We start from the raw sequence: 23,211 nt of genomic DNA on the forward strand, positions 1-23,211 counted from the left end.
GGACGCAAGGGCTTTGGGTAGCCACCGACGCGTCTGTCGATGATGCGATCACATGGGCGCGTTCCATCTTGAATGGGGTCACGTTGTGTGTCACAGATTGGTCACAAACTACCGGGCGACAGCGGTTTCCCTGTGGGTCCAAGGACGGCGGATCCTCGTTCCTACAGTCAACTCACTCATAGTCGTCCTCAACTCGACGCCACAATATGAATGTCTGGGTACGTACAGCCGCAGTCACTAAACGTATTTTGCTCATGGACCTACAGACAGAGCATCGCAATCCAGAGGGGCGTACATATTGGTTCAACACTGGCACAAGAGAAAGTGTCTGGGAGAAGCCAGATGGTGTCGTACATCCTAATCGCTCTCCTGGAGTGTTTCGCTGATGTTTCCTCGGTAGATCTGAAAACACCGTTTGAGGTACGTCGGCGCCCTGCTTTGAGATGTACTTCATTTACCGCTTTTCCCTCGTAGCGCGCTCTAAACCAGACGAAATGGAAAGAGTATTTCTCCGGGGGACGAAAATACTATTACAATGTGCGTCATATTGTATCCAGCCCCTTCGGATACCGTAACGCCTCCCAACCCAGACTGAGAGCAAAGAATCAAAATGGGACATGCCCGACGAGCTTCTCCTACTCCTGGAGAAGGTAGAGCAGGAAGGCAAGGCAGCGCAACAACCGAACAATGCTTTAGTGTGAGTACGTTCATAATTACAGTCAAATCGTTATTCATACTGGTACGATGCTAGCCGCGCCGCCCCGGGCTTTAATCAAGCTGGCGGGACACCCATGCAAGGTGCACCTGCTGCTCTGGGAGGGACTGACCCATCCTTATCCGCCCCCGGTTCTCAGACGCAAACGAACGGATATCCTGGAGACCTTACCGTCGGCGCGCATACTGGGCCTCTGCCATTCCAGCCGACCAGCGTGCTCCCTGCACGACCCAACTTACCTGATGATCCGGTGATCCCGCACAACGGGTTTTCTACTGTCGAGGAAGGGGAAAAGGCGTTTGTACATTTGCTTCGCAAGGCTGGTGTGGACGCAAACTGGACGTGGGATCAGACGATGCGTGCCATTATTACTGACCCGTTATACAAAGCTTTGAACACCCTAGCGGAGAAGAAGGCATGCTGGCAAAAGGTACGAAGTCATAATACCTCATACTGACGATCATCATTAACGCCATGTATAGTACACTGACAACCTCAGGGCAAAAGAACAGGAGGAACGTGATGCGCGCTTATCCAAATTGCGCCCTGCCATCAGGAACATGCTGAAAGGAAATCCGAATGTGTTCCACTATACAACCTTCGCCACCGCCGACAAACTCTTCGCCCAGCACCCAATTTGGGCGCAGGCGAGGATTGAGTCCGAAAGGCGACTCATTTTTGAGGAGTATGTCACCGAGCTCAGGCAACGCGAAGTGGTGGGTGATCATGTTCATTTCTTAGTGCTATATCTTTCTAATACATATCTCGATATGTAGCAAGAAAGCCGTGCCGCTCGTGCGCGCAGCATCTCCAAAATTGTTGCGCTGTTCAAACGCCTCGATGTCGACGTCACTACACGTTGGCGTCAAGCACATCAGCTTGTGCTTGAGTCCGAAGAATGGAGGAGCGACCCGGAGCTGCAGAAGCTACCCACTCTTGACATTCTTCTCGCGTTCGAGGACTACAGCCGCGTGCGGGAGCGAGAGTTTGAGGAGCAAATGCGACGTGCACAGGTCGAGAAGACCCGCAAGGAGCGCAAGGCGCGAGAGGCGTTCAGGGTGCGTATGAGAAAGGTTACAGATTGACCTACGGTACTGACCTAGGACGCGTGCCCAGGACCTTCTCCAGTCCCTCGTCAAGTCTGGCCAAATGAAGGCCCGCACAAAGTGGAAGGATGTGTATCCATCCTTCTCGGATGACATTCGCTACCTCGACATGCTGGGCAATCCTGGCTCCAATCCGCTCGAGCTCTTCTGGGACCTTGTCGACAACCTTGATCAGCAGCTTGATGCGAAGATTGCCGTCGCCGAGGGTGCGATCAAGCGCCATAACAAGAAGCTCGAGGCGCAGCAGGAGAAGCAGGTTCCGGAAGGCAAGGAAATGAACCTGTTCAAGGTCAGCCCGGAGACGTCGGAAGAGGAGTTCCTCGCCGTGATTCAGGGTAACGAGGACGAAGACGTGCGCAAACTGAGTATGCAAGATTTGCAGGAGATCTATCATACCGTAAGCCAGTGTTCTTCATGCACAGATGGAATAAAGAGCTGATCTGCCGTCACAGTTACACTCGCAAGCTATGAAGCAGCAGGCGGACGAGAGGCGCCGTGCGGAGCGGCGACAGCGCCATTTGCAAGATGATCTGCGCTATGCTCTCAGAAAGCTGTCTGAGCCTATCGACCTGAGCATGTCGTATGAAGAGGCGGGTTCAGAATTGACATCATGATGACTAGGACTAACATGCTTGCTCTAGGCTGTTCCTCTTATGCAAGATTTGCCTGAATATAAAGCCATCGAGGATGAGGAGGGACGAAAAGCTGCGTTCTCCAAGTATATAAAGCGTCAGAGGGCAAGTGTCCACGACCCTCTGCCAATTCGTGGTGAACTTACAACCAATTATAGGAGCGACTACGTGAACGTGAGCGCGAGGCTTCCGAAGATGGCGGTTCAACGACGAGCCGCAAGCGCAAAGAGGTGCCGAAGGATGCACGCGAACCCGAGCGCGAGCGAGATCGAGACCGCGACCACCGCGAGCGCGAGAGGGATGTTGAGAAGGATGCACATCATGACCGCGCTTCTCGCTCACATCGCGGACACGACGAGTATGATGCTCATCCTGCGAGTCGCACCTCGCGGGATTATGCGCGCGAACGAGACTACTCACGGGACAAGGCGCACCACCCTCGCGAGAAGGAGCGGGATTACACGTATCGCTCGTCAAGGCATCGTGAGTATGAACGAGACGACAGACGGCGAGACCGCCGGAGCTCGAAGGGCGACTTTGAATTTCTCCCGCCGCGGGACTGGGTGGAGGGCCCACCGCCGTTTGACGTACACGACGGCCCTCCGGCCAGGGAGAGAAGTGCCTCAATTTATCGCGAGGAACCGCCGCGAGACAAGAGAGACCGTTCAGTGTATGAAGACCGAGTGTTCGACGAGAGGGCAGAGAAGGTACGCATCTCTGTTGAGTGAGTTGCGGTCCACGCTCAACGCGATCATACAGAGGGCACGTATTAGCGTACCACCGGATGTGCCGGAAGAGCCGTCGAAGCAGGAGCCTCCCCCTCGCGCGGAGACCCCAGAGGAAGGCGAGATATAGGTCGTAGACACACACTCACGATCCTGCGTATATCCACAAAAGCGACACGCTGACAATTAGTGAATGCTATGTTACTGGTCTACAATGTCAATGGGCCCGATCCTGAGGCGTGTATATGTCTGCTTGTGTGTGATGGTCTTCTGGTAACCCTTTCTCCGCTTTTTCTTGAAGATGACCTCCATCTTGCCCTTTGTGTGTTCAATGACGGTCGCGCTGACCCTGACTTTTTCTGGCGGAATGACAGAGTCGCCGCGCATGGTGTATTCACGCGAGCCGACCTCGTGGATCTGAGAGAGCGCGAGGACATCGCCTACGCGGACGTCCTTGAGGCGGGGGACTGTGAGGAGGTCGCGGGGCGCAAGGAGGTACTTGCGGCCGGCGACAGAGGCAACGACATAATGCGAGGGCTGGGAGCGGATGAGCGCAAGGGCACCCGGGGTCGTGGACGGTGTTTGAGCGGCCTCGGTGTGCAGAGCGCGATGCACGACCGCGCGCAGGGTCGCCGCCGCTGTTGGGGACGGTCAGTGTGCATGCTCGGTGTGCATGAGCGGGGAAACCTACGTCTGAAGAGACTGGCGAAGGAGTTCATTGAACTTGACGAGCAGCAGCAGCGACGACGAGCAGTGGCTGGAGCCGGGTGGGAAAACGTAGTTGGGGCGGAGTCTGAAGTTTTGTGTTATGTAAGGGAGGGCCCGGCTTCCGAATCTCCCCTAGCGAGTTCACGTCAACGAACGTCTCTGCCTTCCTTCCTCCTCTCCCTCATCTCCCTCGACCGCCATGCACAGAGTCGCCCTCAGAAACTCCATCCGCGCAGCCTCCCTGGCCGCTCCCAGGGTGCGTGCTCGCCCTTTTTACGCCTTTTTTTCTGGCTCATTTCCGGTGATATCATCCAAATTTCCAGAGCGCTGGCCGCGTCGCTCCTGCTGTCTCCCGCTCATATGCAACAGCAAAGCCTGGTGCGTACATCACCGCGATGAGCGTTCTGCCAATCTAATCGCTGCCTGTCCTATTCGCGCGCATTCACGGACTCCCTTTCGCCATGTCGGTCGTGACACGTCACGTACAGCTGCGTCTGAGGTGTCGTCCATTCTCGAGTCCCGCATAGCTGGCTCTTCTGTGGGCGCGAATGTCGAGGAAACTGGCCGTGTTCTGAGTGAGTGGACTTGGCACAACTCGGTCTTTTCGTGTCTCAACAGGCGCCCTGTTGCATAGGCGTCGGTGACGGTATTGCACGTGTCTGGGGTCTGAGGAACGTCCAGGGTATGTTCAAAGATACCCTCACGCCGTTTGCTGCGCTCAACATTTTTGCGCAGCCGAGGAGATGGTGGAATTCTCCTCCGGTGTCCGCGGCATGTGTCTGAACTTGGAAGCCGACAACGTCGGTGTCTCGATCTTCGGTAACGATCGTGCAATCAAGGAGGGCGACACCGTCAAGCGTACTGGCCAGATTGTCGATGTCCCCGTCGGCCCTGAGCTGCTCGGCCGTGTGGTCGACGCGCTTGGCAACCCTATTGACGGCAAGGGGCCCATCAACGTCTCTGAGCGCCGCCGTGCTTCGCTCAAGGCCCCGGGTATCCTGCCCCGTCGCTCGGTCAACCAGCCCATGATGACTGGTATCAAGCCGATCGACGCCATGGTGCCCATTGGCCGTGGTCAGCGTGAGCTGATTATTGGTGATCGTCAGACGGGTAAGACCGCTGTCGCCATTGACACCATCCTCAACCAGAAGCGTTGGAACGACGGTCAGGATGAGGAGAAGAAGCTCTATTGTGTCTACGTCGCTGTCGGCCAGAAGCGTTCCACTGTTGCCCAGCTCGTCAAGACGCTTGAGGAGAACGATGCCATGAAGTACACCATCATCGTTGCTGCCACCGCTTCAGAGGCTGCTCCCTTGCAGTACCTTGCGCCCTTCTCTGGCTGTGCCATGGGTGAATGGTTCCGTGACAACGCTAAGCACGGTATGACATTTCTTGAGTGACGTCTTCGACTAGTTGACTTAGGGATATATCGTAGCTCTGATCATCTACGACGACTTGTCCAAGCAGGCCGTTGCCTACCGTCAGATGTCGCTGCTGCTCCGTCGTCCTCCCGGTCGTGAGGCTTACCCCGGTGATGTCTTCTACTTGCACTCTCGTCTGCTCGAACGTGCCGCCAAGATGAACGAGAAGTTCGGTGGTGGATCGCTCACTGCCCTGCCGATCATTGAGACGCAGGGTGGTGATGTGTCTGCTTACATTCCCACGAATGTGTGTTATGATCCCCACTCTAAAACCGCATTTGCATGCTGAGACACGATTTCGCCAGGTCATTTCCATCACTGACGGCCAGATCTTCTTGGAGGCCGAGCTCTTCTTCCGTGGTGTCCGTCCCGCTATCAACGTCGGTCTCTCCGTGTCTCGTGTCGGTTCGGCCGCTCAGACGTACGTCAACTGGCCCGCTTGAGTAGTGATATTTTCTGAATGCGCTCTTATTCTACAGCAAGATCATGAAGAAGTTTGCTGGTTCGCTCAAGTTGTACCTTGCGCAATACCGTGAAGTCGCGGCCTTCGCGCAATTCGGTTCAGATCTTGACGCGTCCACTCGTTTCCTCCTGTCCCGTGGTGCACGTCTTACTGAGCTCTTGAGTATGTGTTGCGTGTTGTCTGTATATTCATGTGCTGACTTGCATTACAGAGCAGGGCCAGTACCAGCCCCTGTCGATGGAGATTCAGGTCCCCATTATCTACGCTGGTGTCAACGGTCTCGTACGTATATTTTCACCTGTTTTATCTCGTAGTGTCTAATGTTATTTGCCCCAGCTCGACCCCGTCCCCGTCGACCAGATCACGAAGTGGGAGGCTGAGTTCCGCTCGCATCTCACCTCGGCACAGAGCGCTCTCCTCCAGGAGATCGCACTTGGCCAGATCACGCCCGACCTCGAGTCGAGGATCAAGAAGGTGGTTGAGGAGCACGTCGCGTCGTTCACGGCGTAGAGTATCGTCGGTAGATTGCGAACCTAAAATGCTTGTCTTTATTCCCGTCCTCACGCATCGTCGTGTGATTGAATGAAAGTGGACTGTGGATATAGTCGACTAATTGTAATGGTGTTGGCGTGCTTTTAGGCGTGCTCGTTATGGTCTTTGAAGGTATGTCTTCGTTTACGCACGGTACAGCAGCCACGTTTCGTGCCTAGTGGCTGTTCACTCCTGAATCGACATGACGTTGTAGGAGAGGGATCCCTGTGCCACTGTCAAAACCTCCCGGACATCCGGAGAATTGTACATGGTACTTATCTGCCAGGTTGCTGGTGTCTTGATAGATATGCAGGGAGCTTACTACAATAAAAGCTGAGACTTTGGCCCGTGGTGACTTAAGAGAAGTTGGACGGAGCTGCCACCAAGTACATTCCAATTCGAACAGTATGACTTACAACAATACGACTACTTCAGATTTCCCGAATTGCACGGTCGGGGTGATCGGATGCCATCCCACCATGCATCAAGGCATCCCACCACGTATCAGGGACTGTTGCTTGACAAGGGTACGTCTACTGTGTTATTCCTCTCCTTCTTCAGAGAATTCATCAAATACATAATCCTCGTCCTCTGTATCCTCGGGCTCTTCCAGCGCCTCTTTCAACTAGAAAATGAACAATTAGAGTTCAGGATCGCCTGCAAGAAGCGTATCGTGTCAACGCACCATCTCTAGGAGCTCGTGGCACTCGTTTAGGTGTGCCATGACGATGCCCTGGCCCTCGGGTATTGTCCCGTCCACGCCTACGAACTTGCCTTCCTTCCGCATGGAGTCGATCTGATAGAGCGCCAGCTGGTACTAATCATAACAAATTGTCAGCCTCTTGCGCTGCGCTGGGGACGATATCTTGGAGGTATGCCAGCCCTGTGAGGCACCAGCAGAATAGCAAGCCATGACGCACTGGATACAGGTCTCGTGGTGAGAAGGGGCCGCCGTATTTCAGGACCTCGTTTAGACACTTCTTCACAGTTGACAGTTTGTTTGCCTAGAATAGGACGTGGTGAACCTCCGGTCTTTGAACTGGTTAGAGTACACTCACAATGGGCATCAATTCCTCAGATACTGGTTCGCTGGATGACAGCAGTCTGTAGATGAGGCCGTAACATCGTCGAAGCAGGTACAGCAAGACCTAGAGTAGGCAAGTCAAACGTCTGCGTCAGGGGGCAAGCTCCTGCTGGTGTGTTACGCTACTTACATATTGCCCTGATGGCCGAGTGCCCTCTGAATCCACGAACTTCCCATCCACCCGCATCTTGTCGATCTCTTGCAGACTGAGGCTATAGTTCCACAGATCTGTTTCGCGAAGACTCCAGCGATGTGTCAACACCTAAGGACGGACCGTCAAACTCGTCTGCGGACTGCCCAACACGGACTCACTCACCAGCTGCTCGAGTTCCCGTCGAATCTCGCTGAGCCTGTCGTAGATAGGCTTCAGCGACGAGGCGACGTATTTTGAGTCATCTTGCGCTCGGATTTCTTGCGCAATCTCAAAACACTCCTCAAGAAGGGATGAGCAAATGGCTTGAGATGCGGGGACCATGCCTCCCGGGCCCAAGAACTTGCCATCCACACGCTTCCTGAGAGAGCGAATGACGAGATTGTGTATTTGGTCAATCGTAGAGAGGAGTTACAAGAGACAATGTCACAAGGTACAGGTAGGTTAGCAGAGAATGGGTGGAGGACAGCAGCGGGATCGCTACAGAGGTCAACACAGGCTGAATCAGAGACAAGGCCGAAGAGGACACTCAACGAATCAATTTTTCGCAGCTCTTCTTGGAGCACTTTCAATTCGGACTTGATTTTGTGACTCTCTTTCTCTTTGACAGGCTCCAATTTGGGAGTCGTGTCGATGGTCGGCGTCTTTTGCTCGGTATCGCTGCCGGGAGTTGAACTACGGCGTTCTGGGGTTTCCGCCCCATCAAAGGAAGGAGTGGGATCCTGAGAGACATCTAGGGGCGACGGTTCAACGGGTCTTGCACTAGCTGCTGCAGCCTCTCGTGCAGTCTCCTTCGCAGCGAGGGCAACGAGCTTCCGGCGGACATTGACCAGGCGCTCATGTATGGGAACCAGCTCGGGCGATAGCACCGCTAGCGATTCTTGCATTCGCCGAATCACGCAGTCTGTAAGGTCCGGTTATGAGTATATTGCCCGTACTATGTGCATTCGAGCAAGCGCAGAAAAGGGATATGCCATAGAGTAGGTGGTAGAGTGAAGTGTGTCACGGTCGTATGGAAAGACGCCTCACCACATTCATTCAGTTGTCTGTCCAAAAGCGTGGTCATCGCTTCGGGATGCTTGCCGCCCTCCGCATCACTTCGCACGATCTCTCTAAAAACTGAGTCAGTGGCCGTATTCGAGGAATGGAGGGATCACATTATGACATCATGAGCGTATACCAACAATCATGCCCTACCTGCCATAGTCGTTGAACGTCTAGACTCAAGGAGTCGCAAGGGGAGTCGCAAACGAAGAGAATCCGCGATGAGGGTCGAAGCTTAATAGCAGGCTACGCACCGTAATTCAGCAAGGCGTCGATGAAATGGCGCAAGGTCTGACTCGTTGTAGATGCCTGATTCATCCATATGCTCTAAAATTTGCTGCGAACAATGGCGGTTAGACGAGACCATACGCATTGTCGGATCAGGGGAAGGTATAAAGGCCCAGGTATAGGGAGACACCATATGGGAACGTGATGACCAATATCGCGACTACATCCTTTATATGTGTCCCAAGTGATGAGACCCCGACGAAGAAAATCCGGCACCTGGCTCCGAAACAACCTCCGTCTATCACAGGTGTGACAGTGTCTCCGTTTCCTCGCTAGTGATCAGAAGAACGCCCCTGTCATTCTCCCTCCTATGGAGGCTATTATGAATTCGGCTGAAGACAGGGAGCGACATCAACGGTGATCATCCCTTTTTAGGGGTAACATTCACCTGTCGAGGCCCAGACTCTCGGTGGAAGTCCCCTGGACATGACATAATCGGTGAAGCGGGAAGTAGGTTCCGGATGAACGTTACCAGCAACGAGATGAGCATCACGGAAGTGCCCTCAAATGCGCCTTTGCTGCGAGGGAATGTGATGCCTGAATGACACACAATGCACAGCTTGAGTTCCGGTAATGCTATCCACGCCGTAGTGTAGGACGTGACATATAACGGCAATCACGCGGAACGGAGGCGCAAGCTCGGAACACGGAACACTGAAGTGACTCACCCGCATACTAGCAATTTGACTGTAGGTTGCTGGGCATTCCTTGGTTTTCCCAATGGTGAGGAAGAAAAGAGATAGTAGGTTGAATACATCCGCCAGAGTTGTGTCCAGACGGTTGTTGTATGTTGTATGGGCATCGCGGACTTCATTTAGGCGTGTCACTGCAACCCCAAGGCACATTAAGAATCTGTCTGGGTTCAAGATAGAATGCACTCTGGTCATGCTCACCTTGCTTCACGATTGCTTGATACAGCGTGTTCACGTCTGATGGTTTAATATACTCTCCTCTGTCCTTCTTGAGTGCCGTCAGGCGATTGCGAATGCTTCAGAAATTATGGATCAGCACGTTCTATTCGAGGGATCTGCAGATGAGCTCACTTGATAACTGCCTCGAGGATGGGTAGCTCTACCCGTCAGACAACACGCAAGGATCAGCAGCAGCAGACATAAACATGCTCTGCACACACCTTCCTGAGCTACGGGCGCCGCCATTCTCGGTTGTATGCGTCCCTCGGCTTTGGAAGGTATATATCCCCGCGTGTATAGGTTCCCTGGCAGTTGCGTTTGAGATGGCGACAAGCAGAAAGCAACTGGAGCGACGCTGGCTAGAGGCAAGCTCGGACTCAGCGCGGGATAGATCTCGGGCTTCGCACGTGAGGTTTCCCAATTCGGTATTGTTCCCACGACTGATACTTTATCAACACTTAACAGACCCGCTTAGGCTGGAGCACCTGGAACAGCCCCAGTGACACACCGCCTTCCTCATCTTGCGAGCAACAGACAACCATGGAGAGAATCAAGGAGGTCTGCGTGCACTACTGGCTTTCTCATGCACGTACAGACGCGCTTATTCATGCTGTAACAGCGCCTTCAATCCCTCCGCGCTGAGGCGGACACCGCAGTTGCTCGCGCCGAGGAGGCGGAAGCGAAGAACAAGAAACTCGAGCAGCAGCTTCTGGAGAAGGACCAAGAGATCACATCCTTGCAGCACAAGCTGTCTGTGATGGATGGCGATCTCGAGAAGGCCGAGGGCAAGCTCACTGCCGCGAAAGCTGCGCAGGAGGAGGGTGATCAGAGCAAGACGATCAACGAGGGTCTGCAGAGGAAGATCCAGCTTCTTGAGGAGGAGCTTGATGCTGCAGACAAGAGCCTCAAGGATGCGATGGAGAAGTGCGTATCGATTTGAAGCCGGATATGCGGTCACTAACGCGCCTGTGCCACGTACAGACTGAGGCAGGTCGATGTCAAGGCTGAACACTTCGAGCGTCAAGTACAGAGGCTTGAACAAGAACGCGATCAATGGGAGAAGAAGTACGAGGTATGCGACAGCAACAATTTGTATGCTGCCGCCCTCCTTTACAATGTTGCGTTTATAGGAAGCACAAACCAAGTATCGCGAGTCAAAGGCAGAGCTGGACGAGCTCGTCGCCAATATGGAAGGACTCTAATCGCTGTCTGGGTCAATCTGTACAGTACGCATACCTTGCATCTTGGCTCTCGTGGGCGATGCATCAACAACCTTATACTTCTGCTTACCTTACACTCGCGTTTGGATTTCCGTCTTCGCTATCACCATACGATATTCATGAATATATCCTTCACAAACACAGTGGATCCTGCAGGTACGACGACTTCCGACATGCATCGACTTATCGGTAAATATTATGCTCATTGTCAAGGCTGAGCGTGCCTACAAACAGCCTGCCGTTCACCGGAGACATATTCTACATCCAGATGTTGTTGATACAGACGTACAGTGATGATACAATATCCCCCGATCGGCACAACGCACACTCAGGCTTTCGGTTCGTCAACAAAGTTCAGCGAGATGGAGTTTACGCAATGACGTTCATCCGCTATAATGGTCCGATAAGTACATTGTCACAATGACGAAACTATGATCCGGACAACGCACTAGGAGTCTTGTAGCCTTCTCCCTTGAAGACATGCCCCAGATGTCCGCCGCACGCGGTGCACGTAATCTCAGTGCGTGTCATCCCAAAGGAACGATCTTCGTGGCGGTTCACCGCGCCGGGAATAGCTAGCGATCAATGAAAACAGCATGAGCAACCGCTCGAGGGGGCGTGCATGCTGCAAAATGCCGGCGAGAGAAGCGGCTCGATATACTCACCGTCGAAGAATGCAGGCCATCCGCACCCGCTGTCGAACTTCGTGGTAGATTTGTAAAGCGGGGTGCCGCATCCAGCGCAGGCGAAGATGCCCTCGCCTTTGAAGTTCTCATACTTGCCCGAGCCTGCGGGTTCAGTGCCCTTCTGTCGGAGAATGCGGAACTACAGCCCGGGTCAGACGCAGATCATACTGATCAAGACGCGGTGGACCGACCTGTTCCGGGGAGAGGATTGCCTTCCACTCAGTATCGTTCTTAGTCTTGCTGGGACCACTCATAGCTGGACGGCTGTAATGAAAGTAGCGTAGTTTGACTTGGACGGCGGCGGTGACTGATGTAGGCAAGGTACTGGCGAGGCGGTTCAGTGGGCTGTGTTGCGTAGCGCGCAAAGGGGCAAGAAAGGGGATAATGAATGTCGGAGACAAACGCATAACCTCATCTACAGTTCGGATGGTGCGTCAGCTCATTGTCAGGATATGGTGGCATATGGAGCGCTACACGTGATCGTGAATGTCGAGTGTAACAGTCGCGACGCGTGACGTCGCAGTCATATTAACCACCATTTGCAGAACCCATGGAATGATATTTACTTCACATGAACACTCAGACGGTTCCCAGAGACCCCCCAAATCGCGGAAAGGTCATTCGTGAATTCGTTGATCATTACGTTCGTATTCTAGATGTACGCTACTTTCACACACAACCGTTATCTCCACCTCGAAGGGGGCGGGCATTGTTACGGTTGGGGCCAGTAGTCAAGAATCTCCTCTTGTCCGGTTAGGATGAAGCTTACTGTCGACTTTGCATCCACATCGAAGATGAGGGTATATTCTCCTGGGTAAAGGATAGTGTTTCCATAGTCGTCAACTCGCGACAATGAGCCCAGCGTCAGGTTGAGCGTCGTCGTCTGGCTTGCCAACGGTGCGATGGCGTGGAGACGATCGTATGCGACGAGGACCTTGTTCGGGTATGGCGCCGGACCGTGCTCGCCCGCCAAGAACAGCAACGAAACAAAGTCCGAGGTCACCGAGCTGCCGGTATTCGTGACGTTCGCCGTATACGAGGCGAATGGGCAGAGATCAGGATGCGCGACACCACTGCACAAGCTCACTAGCGTGGCAATGTCGTACGAAGGGGCAGACGGCTGAGAGAGCGAGGCGGTGAACGTCGTGTAGTGGAGGCCGAACCCAAACTCAACAATCGGCGTGCCGGTGTACCACATGTAGGTACGACCGGGGTTCGTCGGGCTGGGGCGCAGCGACATGTCTGTCATCGCGACCTGGTAAACGTAATCGAGAGGGTATTGTGTGATGGGAAGACGGCCCGCGGGTGCGGCATTCCCCACGATGATGTCCATGATCGCCTTGCCACCGCTCTGTCCTGGGTAGCCACCCCAGACAAGGGCGTTGACACCGGGGTTCGGGAGCAAGGCCGAGTCATCGATCTGACCACCGCCGAACTGCAATACAATCAGAGGCTTCCCCAACAGCGACAGCTGGTCGATAAAGTCAGGCTGGACGCCTGGCCAGTCGAGGGTGTAACGGTCCATGGCCTCAGCCTCGACGGTGATGTCGATCCCACCAGCGTAGATGATAGCATCCGCGGCCTCGGCTGCAGCGAAGGCGGCGGGGAACGAACTGGTGGTAGGATCATCGACACCGGGTCCGGCAGAGTAGTACACGGTGAAGCCCAACTCTTCCGCCGCCATCAACGGACTGATCAGATAGGGCGCAACACCATAATAGTTCCCTTGCATCTGTGTGGTCGCGTTTGCCCAGGGTCCGATGAGCGCAATAGTTTTGATGGACGGCGACAGGGGGAGTGTGCCATCGTTCTTGAGCAACGTGATGCCCTCCACAGCGGCGGTGTACGCCAGCTCTTCGGCTTCAGGCGTGCTGACGTTCGCCCAACCAATCTGGCGATATGGCTGAATATCCGCGGGGTCGAAGTAGCCGAGCTTCACAAGGGCAGCATATTGGCGGATGAGAGCGCGGTTGAGAGTGGACTCAGTGAACAAGCCCTGGTCGTACGCTGCGCCGAGGTTCTCGGGATAATATTCTCCACAATCGAGGTCTGTGCCGGCGTTCAGGGCATCAGCGACGGTCTCCGCGCGCGTGGCTGTGTAGTAGTGGGGTTCGTAGATGTTCTGAATGGCGTCACAATCGGAGGTGATGTATTGGTCCTCGTTGGTCCAGCCCCAGTGATCGCGAAGGATGTCCTGCAGGAGGTAGGAGTTTGCGCACGACGGTACTCCGTTCACAGCATTGTAAGAGCACATGAAGGAGCCGACGTTGGCATCGCGGGCGCAAGTCCTGAAGGACCGGGTGTAAAACTCTGACAGGTCTTGCAATGAGACGAGCGCATCGAAGCCATAGCGGACGTTGCCCTCCCAATTTTCGAGATCATATGCTGCAAAGTGCTTGCAGGTGGCAACGATCCGCTTGTATTCAGGGTCAAGTCCGCCTTGCAGACCGGTGATCAGGTTGTAAACATATGACTGCAGATGGAAGGGATCCTCTCCAGGTGTCTCCTGGCCTGTTCGAGAACCTCAGCGATGTGTAAACATCATGGTGGAGGATATGTACCTCTTCCCCATCGCGGGTCCTTGAACGGATTGATGTTCGGTGTCCAGAAGTCGATCTATGAAAGGTAATCAATATACATGTCCGATCACTGTCAGGAGGCGGGAACCTACCCCAGAGCGGTTAGCATTATTGAATGCACGTGCTTCCGTACTGACGATCGTTGCAACGTGGTTAATGAGTGCGTCGTCGAAGGCAGCTCCCATGAGAATCGGCTGGGGGAACGATGTCGCATAGCTATATTCTCCAGATGGCGCGAAGATGACTCCTGGAGACTCCGCAACGCCGTGTAAGGCCTCTTGCCACCACCTTAGCGCTGTAAGTCACCACCGAAATTTACATCAGTTTCAGAGGAACTTACTGGTATGCAGGCAATCCCAGGCGTGGTACCCCGGGCGCGGTGTTGCCGGTATTGTTTATTTTCTCCTCCAATGTGAAGAGGCTAATCAAAGCGGTCGCGCGCTCAAGCGGTGTAGCAGACGTGTCGCACACAGTATTGGTGGTGAGTGGGCCATTGGCACAGTCGGGAAACGCACCGAAGGCTTGACCAGCCAAGGCCAGACACGAGAGCGCGAGAAGAACCGTCATGGTGAAGACCACCGAAGAGTGAGGCCGTCCGCTGCCGAGTCATTGGAAACCATACCCTGGCAATTTATACTTGAGAGGGCTGCCGCTCTTACGCTCCGTAATTAGTTCTTCCTTCTGACGACCACAAGATGGGAAGCGAGGTGACTACATTGGCCCGGGCAGCGAGCAAACGTTGGAGGCCGCTCAGCGTACGGTCCGCCGGCACGCCAGCTGACCATCGTTCATGTCTCACCGTAAGTTGCACCGCGTTCGATGGTGATGGAAAACATCTTGTGACCTGAGGGTTCTTCTCATCAGTCGTCTTGACGTATACTGAACGGGTAGATCAGTGCATAGATGAGACCATGAGTACTCGAAAGCGTAGACGCCCTCAGCTTTGCTAGTAGTATAGTGTATTCACTGAAGGCATGCTGGTGACGTACCGCAGGCAGATATTGAAGACAGTCGCGATACTGAGCGACGGAAGGAAGTACTTCTACGACCACTGGCGGGCAAACTTCGGTGATTTCGAGGGCCATCCTCGACATTTTGCTGTGAAGTACTATATGCGTACCTAAAGTGCATGACGAAATGGAGTCGGAGGATCTTACCCGATCTCTGGAACATTGAAAGCGCGGAGAAGAGACTATTATGCATCCGTGCTCCTGGGTTCCGGATGCTCTGAGGGGCCTATGGAGAGCTGCTACACTAGTGGTGGAAGGATGTACTGAAGTGGCCTGCTAAACGAAGGAGTGAATCTGCTTTCTCCAAAACGTTGCCTTCAAATGGGATGTCACATAGAAATACCAATTGCAAGTAGCCAGCTGGACGTTCTGCCAAGGGATCCGTGCACCTCGTGGAGCTAGAATTTCGTCGGAAACGCCCCCGTCGGGCCAACGGACGGTAATGCCCAAACGGGGATAGTAGAATCTTGCGTTAAACTGTGAATCATCAAATGTGTAGGCAGTCTTCCTATGATCCTATAATGCACGAGGAGCTGACGAAGACGTCACGCCTCACACCTTGAACGTGTGTTCTAGCCTCACTAAGGAAGGTTGTTGGAACTCATTCGTGTGGTAGTCCCTGCTGGATAGCAATACCAACTTCGCTTCGTAGGGTCTCTGCTTATGCAGATTTCACTCCAACATACTCCGAGTCGGAAGACGGCGTTCCTCTCACTGATGTGCGTTATTCGGATCCACCACGTGTTCCTTCGAGGCACCATTCGATGCCTCCCGTCAGTGCGATGGATGGAGCAAGTGATGAATCGACTTGGCTCGTAGCGTCCCCTACCTGCTGCTTAACGCGTGCCCACGAGTCAATATTATTATATGCCGTATCTTCAGGAATGGTCGGAAGCGAAACGCGAACACAGAAGCCATTAATGAAAAGCGACTGGAGGCGCATCAGCGAAGGCAGAAGAATCGAGAATTCGAGCAACGGTGCGCACCATCATGTAGAAAGACTCTGGTACATGCACATCAATGCATGGCATCTGCAGTGTCAAGGTATATCTTGGGCAAATATGTACCTAGATTTGACATCGCCGCTGGGCAGCCGATGGACTAAGCAAGAGCACCTACTCACCTCAAGGCTGTTTCGGAGTTCGTGCTAATCGTGTTGAGGTCAGATGCACACGATGCAGCGATAATTATGGTAAGAATCCTAGAGAAGCGAAACGCAGGAACATGCTATAGGATACAACTCTACATGCGTCCAATCAGCGTGCGAAAGTCATGTTTTGCTGCCCATGCGATACACAGTGGTAGTGGTCCATTCTCATTCCCGGACTCTGCAGAAGTCGACTCAATGTGTTTGACTTTTCAGGTTAAGCGAGACCTGCTTCAGCGGCCAATGAGTAGAATGAAGACTGCTTGTTGGTTAGCAGATTTTGTGGCGTGTCGAACTCGACGACCTGGAGGACGGGCGGTTGATAAGTCTGTCACGTTCAGGCGAAACAAACGCCGTGAAACACACCTCTCCTGCATTGAGGACTAAGACGCGGTCGGACTCCATGATTGTGTTGATACGATGTCTTGTTGACCATTTGCCATCAGCAACATCACCCGGAGTTGTATAAAGAAAAAGCACGTACGCAATGGTCAGCATGGTCACATCGGCAAATAAAGGACCACGAATGATATCCTGAATGGCTTTGTCTGTGTCGAGATCGACAGCTGATGTAGCTTTGTCGGAAGTATATGTCAGGATCTCGTTCACTGTAAGTAACAGAAAGCCGTACCTTCGTCCAAAACGAGAACTTTCGACTACGGCACATGAGATCAGCGCCTGCTGAAGACGACATCATAAGCAACTCACTTTACGTAGCAGTGCTCGTGCAAAACAAAGCAGTTGTCGCTGGCCAGCCGACATCGATGAACCACCCTCTTTGACGGGCGCGTCGAGACCCTCAGAGAACGACTCGACGAACGACCTCAAGTGTGCCTATAGAGAGTAACGAGGCAGTTAGAAGATATTTTAAGCAACATATGATTAAGCTGACTTGGCCGAGGGCTGTCCAAATATCTGCATCTTGATGTTCGCCTGTCGGATCGATGTTCTCGCGAATGGTACCTTCAAACAAGTCCGGACTCTGTGGCACAATGGAGATCGAGGAGCGTACTAATGAAGGTATTAGAGGTATTGTCACTATCAAGTCCAAGAGGAGAGACGTACAATCATGCAGGCCGACCTTCGTGATATCGACGCCATCAATACAGATGGTTCCAGACGCAGGTTCGATAATTCGGAATAATGACAATAGCAGCTATAGTAGTCCCTCAGTTGTGGTACATTGTGGATCGCATCGCGAATCGGACATACCGTAGACTTCCCAGACCCAGTCCGGCCACAGATACCAATCTTTTCTCTGTGGTTCTGCAAGGCCACATGCTGTCAGTTGTGGAAGTGTAACAAACCAGAAGCACTTACAATTTTGATTGTGATGTCTCGTAGCGCAAGGTCAAGCTCCGGACGATAACGAGCGCAATATTCCCTTGAACCAGTTCAAGGCCTGTTCATTGCTGCATTGTAAAATAAACTGACTTGAACTCAATGCTCCCCTGTGATGGCCATTCCTGAGGAACAGCATCAGCAATTTCTGCAGGAGCCTCGGGGGGCAACTGGATATAGTGCAGGATCCGTTCTACGCTGACAATGTTTTGTTCAACTTCGCTTGCTGAGCGCACGAGCCAATTCTGATCATAGAGTAAGCCCTAAAATCCCAGATATGTGCTGGCGCATGGGCAAGGCAACTGACCAAGGATCCAGTGGTGTTCAGCGCATACGACAGGACAAAGCCGACAAGACCAGCATCAACACCGCTTGTGATGAGTGCTACGATGGCTAATGTGGCAGCGAGGAAGATGATAGTCGCCCCGACGAATTCAAGTCGGACCGCAAGCCAACGGTTAACCGAAATGCTGCACGCGAACATGGAATTGAGTAATCATTTCAAACAACTGGAGCCTGGCATACCTTGGAAGATAACATATTTGACTGCGATCCACACGCCTTTCATTATTTGCGATGAAAACGTGTTGCTGATCGAAGGCCCGGATCGTGGACAGTCCATTGAGCGACTCGGAGAACCAAGCAAATATCGGCGAACGTGACACCGCATCGAGACGCTTCAGTTCGCGGGACGTGGAGAGATAATAGCTAGGACAGGTTGAGTATTCAGATGACGTGTCCAAATATAGCGCATGCGTACATCATGACCCGCATATAGAACCATGTCAGCGGAGGGACAGCGACAAGCTGAGCATGGAGTCAGTCTCTCGAGTGAAACACAGGGCCGTCAAACTTACGAAGAGCGGGAAGCTGTAGCCAATGACGAATAGGATCATAGCAGTCACGCACAGCGTCCTTATCGTGTTTTGCATTACCTATATCGATGAATGAGGTGGTGGAGAACCACTTGTAGATGTTCATACGTACTCGAGCAATGATCTGATCGACGACGTATGTATCGCGCGAGAACAAGTTCAAGATACTGGCCAAGAACGTCGTCAATGGGATGCTTCAATGAAGGTTGTTGGATTCGACTCACCGTCCGGTGGGAGTGAGCTCGAAGAAACTTAGAGGCGCACGCATCACGGCATGAAGCATCTAAACATATTCAGAATCCGCTGCAAACCAGTCACACAGGCTTTGCTCACCGAGTCGTGGAGAAGCCTCGAGCTACGAATGGAGCACAGTACCCATATCAAGATGGCAGCTAACATGCCGCACAAAGTCGAAGACAAAGAGAAAAGGCCGTAGACAAGCAGGTACTTGAATGCGTCATGGTTCGATCCGGCGCTCAAGTTGTGCTCTCCCCACGCCCGGAGGGTGTTGTTGCCAGCAACAGAGGTGAGCTGTTGTAGTATGGTAGAGAGGACGAAAACCATGAAACCCGTCTTCGAAGCCGCCTTGATGTACTGCAGGTAGACATCGATCTTCACACGACCCTGTTCGGTGTGCTCCTTGGTAGGCCCATCCGACACTGAGCGTGTGGGCAGGTTGTCCACCAGGTCGGGCTTTCTGAAGCTCGTTCGTCGCTTGAGCTTATCATCGACACTCTGCAGTTTGTCTTCGATGAGGTCACGGGAGGACTCCACCATAGTCTCGCCAGCCGATGACGGTGTCGTCGTGTCACCAATGAAGGGGGTTGACACACCAGATGCAGACAGAGTACCATGTCCTTTTCTAAACGCTCGGCGTCAGCATCCGAAGAAGCATGCATACACTGTCCCACATACATCAACTTGTGCAATTCGCTTTCGGGGTCGTTCTCTAGTTCATTGTAGGACCCGTTTTCGAGAATGATGCCTCGTCGTATGTAGACGATTTCATCGAATTGCTTCAAGAAGTGTATGCTGTTTGTGACAACAATCCGAGCCTTTGTTGCAAGGAGGCCTTGGGGGCCGATCACATGGTCTGCGACATGAAAAGTTAAATTACACCGATTGACAAAGGTAGAAAGCCGGCCTACCAAAGACATGGCGAGCGACATGAGAATCTACTGCAGCAAGTACATCATCCAGGATTACACTGTGGAGTGGTGAGCAGAGGTCAATACAAAAAATCATCTACGTCCTACATGTCAGCTCTAGCATACACTGCGCGCGCGAGCGCCACTCGAGCGCGCTGTCCACCGCTTAGCTATATGCACGCGTCGTTAGTGACCGTAATAATTGAAGTGATACTGAACCCATACAGTGATGCCTACAGTGTGTGTTCGAATGTCAGCAAGAAAGGAAGGATAGAGAACGAGTAACAAACCTTTCTCTCCAACCTCGGTCAGATCGCCGTCTGGCAACAATGCCAAATCTTGACGAAGCGCACATGCTGTTCATGGTGTACGTTAGCCAATAGAGAGAGATGGCGCGAAATATGTTCCTACCGTCTATAACCAGGTTGTAGAACTCCTCTTCGTAGACGTGCGAGAACAGGATATTGTCTCTAATGGTGGCGCTCATGATCCTGTACATGTCCTGTCAGTACGGCATGGACGTAAAGAACAATGTCGTAGTGACCCAACGCACCAAGGGTTCTGGGGAGCGTACGACATACAGCCCGACACTTTCACCTCGCCTTCCGTGCGCAGCATCTCTCCAATGATCGCCGACAGGAGACTAGTCTGATAAATACGTCGTTAGCGTGAATACCGCTAGCAACTACTGAAGGAGGACAGTCCCTACCTTGCCAGCCCCAACACGTCCAAGCACACCGACAAGCTCCCCCTTCCGCACCGTCAAGTTGACGTCTTCCAGCGTGGGCGTCGCCGCATCCTTATTCCAGAAGAACTCGCCACCGCGGATAGTCACAACCTGCAATGTAGAGCATGAGTACAATCTTATAAGCCATAAGAACGGCGGCTCAGTACCTCATCTCCTATCTCCAGCTTGTTGCCCTTGATTGTCTGGCGCGCGTCAGGTTGCAGCTCATCCGCAGCGAGGAACTCCGACAACCGCTTGACAGACACCATGGCCTCAATAATGTTGGATGTTACTTGACTGAACTAACGGCAAGACAGCGAATCTCAGAAAACCCGTAGATGACGGACGACCGTTGTGGAAGCACTAACCATGGCCAGTGGGAAGTTAAGTAGCATGAACAGCGAGATGGACGGGAAGATCCTATCAGATGTGAGCGGCGTCTCAGATGTCGCGGATGCTACAGCAAACGAGCTGAACGCGACCAAGACTAACACAGTGATGTCAGTTGTGACAGTCCCCTACTAGATGCAGCGCGGCCACACATACGTGGGATGCCCGTCCAAAGAGAAGAGTTGAGGGACTAAATGAACCAATGCGTCTTAGAATTGGAATGCATCTGTGAGTGCAGCACTGCGCTTACCGTCACAATACCGATCTTACGCAACATCTTCAACTCCTGTTCATTGCGCACTGCCAAGATCCAGCGAATAAACGCGTTCTCCCACGCATATAGCTTGATACTGGAGAAAGTGTTAGACAGACTCCGCCTCAGCATAGTCAGAGACGCTTGCCTCCTGATGTTAGCAAGTAGTTCGCTCATAAGCCGCGTCCGCTTGTCCCGATTCTTCATCTGCTGCTCCTGCAGTCTCTTGAGAAAGCGTGCGATGTACGTGTTCAACGGGATCGAGACGATCATGATCGCCACACCGACAAATGCAGACCACCCGAGGATGTTGTACAAAGATACGAACGCGAGGGTGATCTCATCCCGGGGCCGTCAGCACATTCTGATGCACGCCATGCTGCGCGCCCGACTCACCTGGAATGGCCCTGAGATGGCAATGAGGCCGTACGTGCATAAATCCTGGAGACGCGTCGCATCGACAGACATCAGGTTGACAATGTCACCGGACGCGCGCCCGCGGCCGTCGTTCGATAGTACAAGTGCCTTTTGGTAAATAGCCGTGACTAGGCCAGCACGCACGCGCATGCCTGTCTCAAAACAGCGTTGGAAGTACTGGGCACGGAGTAGTTAGCACGTATGCGGCGTAATGTCTGTTGAAAGACGATGTAGGCATACCTGGTGCAGGATGATCGTCTGCGCGACGGACGCTGCGAACATGATGACGGCAATAGCGAAGCCCTCGAAGGGGCTCGGCGTGGCAGTGCCATGAGAGCGGGCGGTCTGGTACTCGGAGATGTATGCGAGCAGCCAGCGAAGGAGCTGCGGTTGGAGGAATGAGAGGCAGTCCTGGGTAATCTTGAGGAGGGCAGCGAAGGCGTATGAACCGCCGTACGCAGCGAACAGTGATACAGAGAGCGATTTGCTGTCAAGCGAGTGAGATTGTGTTACGGAAATTTGTGAATAGAGCACATACTGCTTCTTCAAGGCCTTCTGAAGCCGTCGCCCAAGGCTTGCAGACTCATCCTCAGGCACGAGGGAGGGAAGGTCGTCTTCGGTGATGAAAGTCGACGCACCCTTCTTCATGAGTCCAGACATCCAGGAGAACGTCCATATGCTGAAAAGATTGGCGGTGAGCAGTGGATTCTCAACCTGTCCCTTTTCAGGGCTGGCGGGACGGTCCTCGGGCGTGAACTCGGGGCCAAGGCACTCCAAGCCGAAGGCAAGTAGACCAAGTACTGCAACGGCACATCTCAGCGCAAGAACTGGTACAAAAGCATTGTACGCGAGTGAGAGGACGGTGCGACCCCAGGCGACCAGTCCAAACGCATATAGCGGCCAGAAGAGGAGCAATAGATTGGAGGACGAGCGAGTGCGGTAGTGGCTCAACAAAGTCAAAATCGGCGTGACAAGAAGCGCCAATGCTTCAAGCACATAGGACTGAATCACGGCGACGGGCCTGCGCGTGGCAAGCACGAGAATGAAGTTCGTGCAGCTCGCGGCACATGCGAGAGACAGAAGGATCTGGTAGCCATCAGATCCACATTCAAATATTTGATGGTGAGAACGCACCAATTTGATTCTCAGCACCCAAACGCTTTTGCGACTGCGGGTCCGCACAGCGTCGCTGCTCAGAACCCAACATCTTGGTGCAGCCGCGACCAAAAAGAGAACGAGGACCGTGGAGAGGACGATGCCTTCTTCGAAGCAGGGGGTGAGATCAAACGTGCGGACGGGCGAGACTGGGCCCCAGCCTTCTGGGTTGGCGCAGCGCGCCAGGGACGACGCCATTGGCAGCGAGGACGTGGAAAACGAGCACGCCGAGCACGCCAACGATGGCGACAAACTCTATGCACGGGCGGGCGCCCACCTTATAAACCGTCCTCGTCGTCACTGCCGGCGGCACGCTGCCGTCCTGCCGGCACGATCGCCTTCAAATTCGCAGTCGTCCATCTTCAATTTGCACCAGTCGCATTCAATGGCGCGCTCGTTAAGAGTATACGTATGTGGACGATTCACAAGATAGTGACTATGTTCGACCGTTGTTATGCAGTGAAAGATGACCATGTCTGTGAGC

At 53.3% G+C, this 23,211-nt stretch overlaps 7 protein-coding genes across 7 annotated transcripts; 3 read left to right on the forward strand and 4 right to left on the reverse strand.

The window, feature by feature from the left end:
- Positions 1 to 254: 254 nt before the first annotated feature.
- Positions 255 to 3,308, forward strand: POSPLADRAFT_1065514 (hypothetical protein; the record flags this gene model as incomplete). The annotated part of the gene is made up of 13 exons (XM_024481957.1): positions 255 to 345; positions 401 to 420; positions 475 to 537; positions 591 to 697; positions 752 to 1,145; positions 1,198 to 1,431; positions 1,492 to 1,773; positions 1,832 to 2,218; positions 2,274 to 2,411; positions 2,463 to 2,564; positions 2,615 to 2,916; positions 2,959 to 3,160; positions 3,264 to 3,308. The coding sequence occupies 13 exons, from the start codon at positions 255 to 257 to the stop codon at positions 3,306 to 3,308; spliced, it is 2,367 nt and encodes a 788-aa protein (XP_024341039.1).
- A 71-nt stretch (positions 3,309 to 3,379) lies between these two features.
- On the reverse strand, positions 3,380 to 3,897 carry POSPLADRAFT_1054863 (hypothetical protein; the record flags this gene model as incomplete). Its single annotated transcript, XM_024480569.1, has 2 exons — positions 3,380 to 3,816; positions 3,870 to 3,897. The coding sequence occupies 2 exons, from the start codon at positions 3,895 to 3,897 to the stop codon at positions 3,380 to 3,382; spliced, it is 465 nt and encodes a 154-aa protein (XP_024341040.1).
- Positions 3,898 to 4,030: 133 nt separating this feature from the next.
- Positions 4,031 to 6,383, forward strand: POSPLADRAFT_1179894 (hypothetical protein). Its single transcript, XM_024488708.1, has 10 exons — positions 4,031 to 4,142; positions 4,210 to 4,264; positions 4,375 to 4,461; positions 4,521 to 4,568; positions 4,622 to 5,266; positions 5,322 to 5,554; positions 5,613 to 5,728; positions 5,787 to 5,932; positions 5,982 to 6,052; positions 6,107 to 6,383. Exons 1-10 carry the CDS (start codon positions 4,086 to 4,088, stop codon positions 6,278 to 6,280), a joined length of 1,632 nt encoding a protein of 543 aa, XP_024341041.1. The 5' UTR covers positions 4,031 to 4,085; the 3' UTR covers positions 6,281 to 6,383.
- A 270-nt stretch (positions 6,384 to 6,653) lies between these two features.
- POSPLADRAFT_1179895 (hypothetical protein) lies at positions 6,654 to 10,025 on the reverse strand (the record flags this gene model as incomplete). The annotated part of the gene is made up of 14 exons (XM_024488709.1): positions 6,654 to 6,926; positions 6,987 to 7,118; positions 7,222 to 7,305; positions 7,360 to 7,449; positions 7,516 to 7,647; positions 7,702 to 7,897; positions 8,071 to 8,101; positions 8,300 to 8,440; positions 8,566 to 8,644; positions 8,831 to 8,917; positions 9,537 to 9,694; positions 9,762 to 9,856; positions 9,912 to 9,939; positions 10,001 to 10,025. The coding sequence occupies 14 exons, from the start codon at positions 10,023 to 10,025 to the stop codon at positions 6,843 to 6,845; spliced, it is 1,362 nt and encodes a 453-aa protein (XP_024341042.1). The 3' UTR covers positions 6,654 to 6,842.
- Positions 10,026 to 10,275: 250 nt separating this feature from the next.
- POSPLADRAFT_1179899 (hypothetical protein) lies at positions 10,276 to 11,139 on the forward strand. The gene is made up of 4 exons (XM_024488710.1): positions 10,276 to 10,337; positions 10,399 to 10,703; positions 10,761 to 10,851; positions 10,910 to 11,139. The coding sequence occupies exons 1-4, from the start codon at positions 10,320 to 10,322 to the stop codon at positions 10,979 to 10,981; spliced, it is 486 nt and encodes a 161-aa protein (XP_024341043.1). The 5' UTR covers positions 10,276 to 10,319; the 3' UTR covers positions 10,982 to 11,139.
- A 43-nt stretch (positions 11,140 to 11,182) lies between these two features.
- On the reverse strand, positions 11,183 to 14,831 carry POSPLADRAFT_1069652 (glycoside hydrolase family 3 protein; the record flags this gene model as incomplete). Its single annotated transcript, XM_024482361.1, has 9 exons — positions 11,183 to 11,389; positions 11,449 to 11,574; positions 11,665 to 11,824; positions 11,877 to 12,100; positions 12,363 to 12,429; positions 12,455 to 14,196; positions 14,247 to 14,301; positions 14,357 to 14,552; positions 14,605 to 14,831. 9 exons carry the CDS (start codon positions 14,829 to 14,831, stop codon positions 11,328 to 11,330), a joined length of 2,859 nt encoding a protein of 952 aa, XP_024341044.1. The 3' UTR covers positions 11,183 to 11,327.
- Positions 14,832 to 16,450: 1,619 nt separating this feature from the next.
- Positions 16,451 to 22,925, reverse strand: POSPLADRAFT_1179903 (hypothetical protein; the record flags this gene model as incomplete). The annotated part of the gene is made up of 33 exons (XM_024488711.1): positions 16,451 to 16,725; positions 16,788 to 16,845; positions 16,906 to 16,996; positions 17,053 to 17,077; positions 17,130 to 17,255; positions 17,314 to 17,432; positions 17,487 to 17,577; positions 17,634 to 17,687; positions 17,742 to 17,805; positions 17,856 to 18,007; positions 18,070 to 18,232; positions 18,288 to 18,470; positions 18,523 to 18,569; positions 18,620 to 18,697; positions 18,750 to 18,804; positions 18,862 to 18,920; positions 18,971 to 19,499; positions 19,553 to 19,730; positions 19,786 to 19,844; positions 19,894 to 19,955; positions 20,011 to 20,018; positions 20,076 to 20,141; positions 20,197 to 20,267; positions 20,330 to 20,433; positions 20,495 to 20,623; positions 20,680 to 20,814; positions 20,881 to 20,999; positions 21,059 to 21,092; positions 21,153 to 21,494; positions 21,552 to 21,749; positions 21,813 to 22,059; positions 22,111 to 22,658; positions 22,707 to 22,925. The coding sequence occupies 33 exons, from the start codon at positions 22,923 to 22,925 to the stop codon at positions 16,639 to 16,641; spliced, it is 4,500 nt and encodes a 1,499-aa protein (XP_024341045.1). The 3' UTR covers positions 16,451 to 16,638.
- Positions 22,926 to 23,211: the final 286 nt, after the last annotated feature.

Source organism: Postia placenta, assembly GCF_002117355.1.
Source record: "Postia placenta MAD-698-R-SB12 unplaced genomic scaffold POSPLAscaffold_4, whole genome shotgun sequence".
NCBI lineage: Eukaryota > Fungi > Basidiomycota > Agaricomycetes > Polyporales > Adustoporiaceae > Rhodonia > Rhodonia placenta.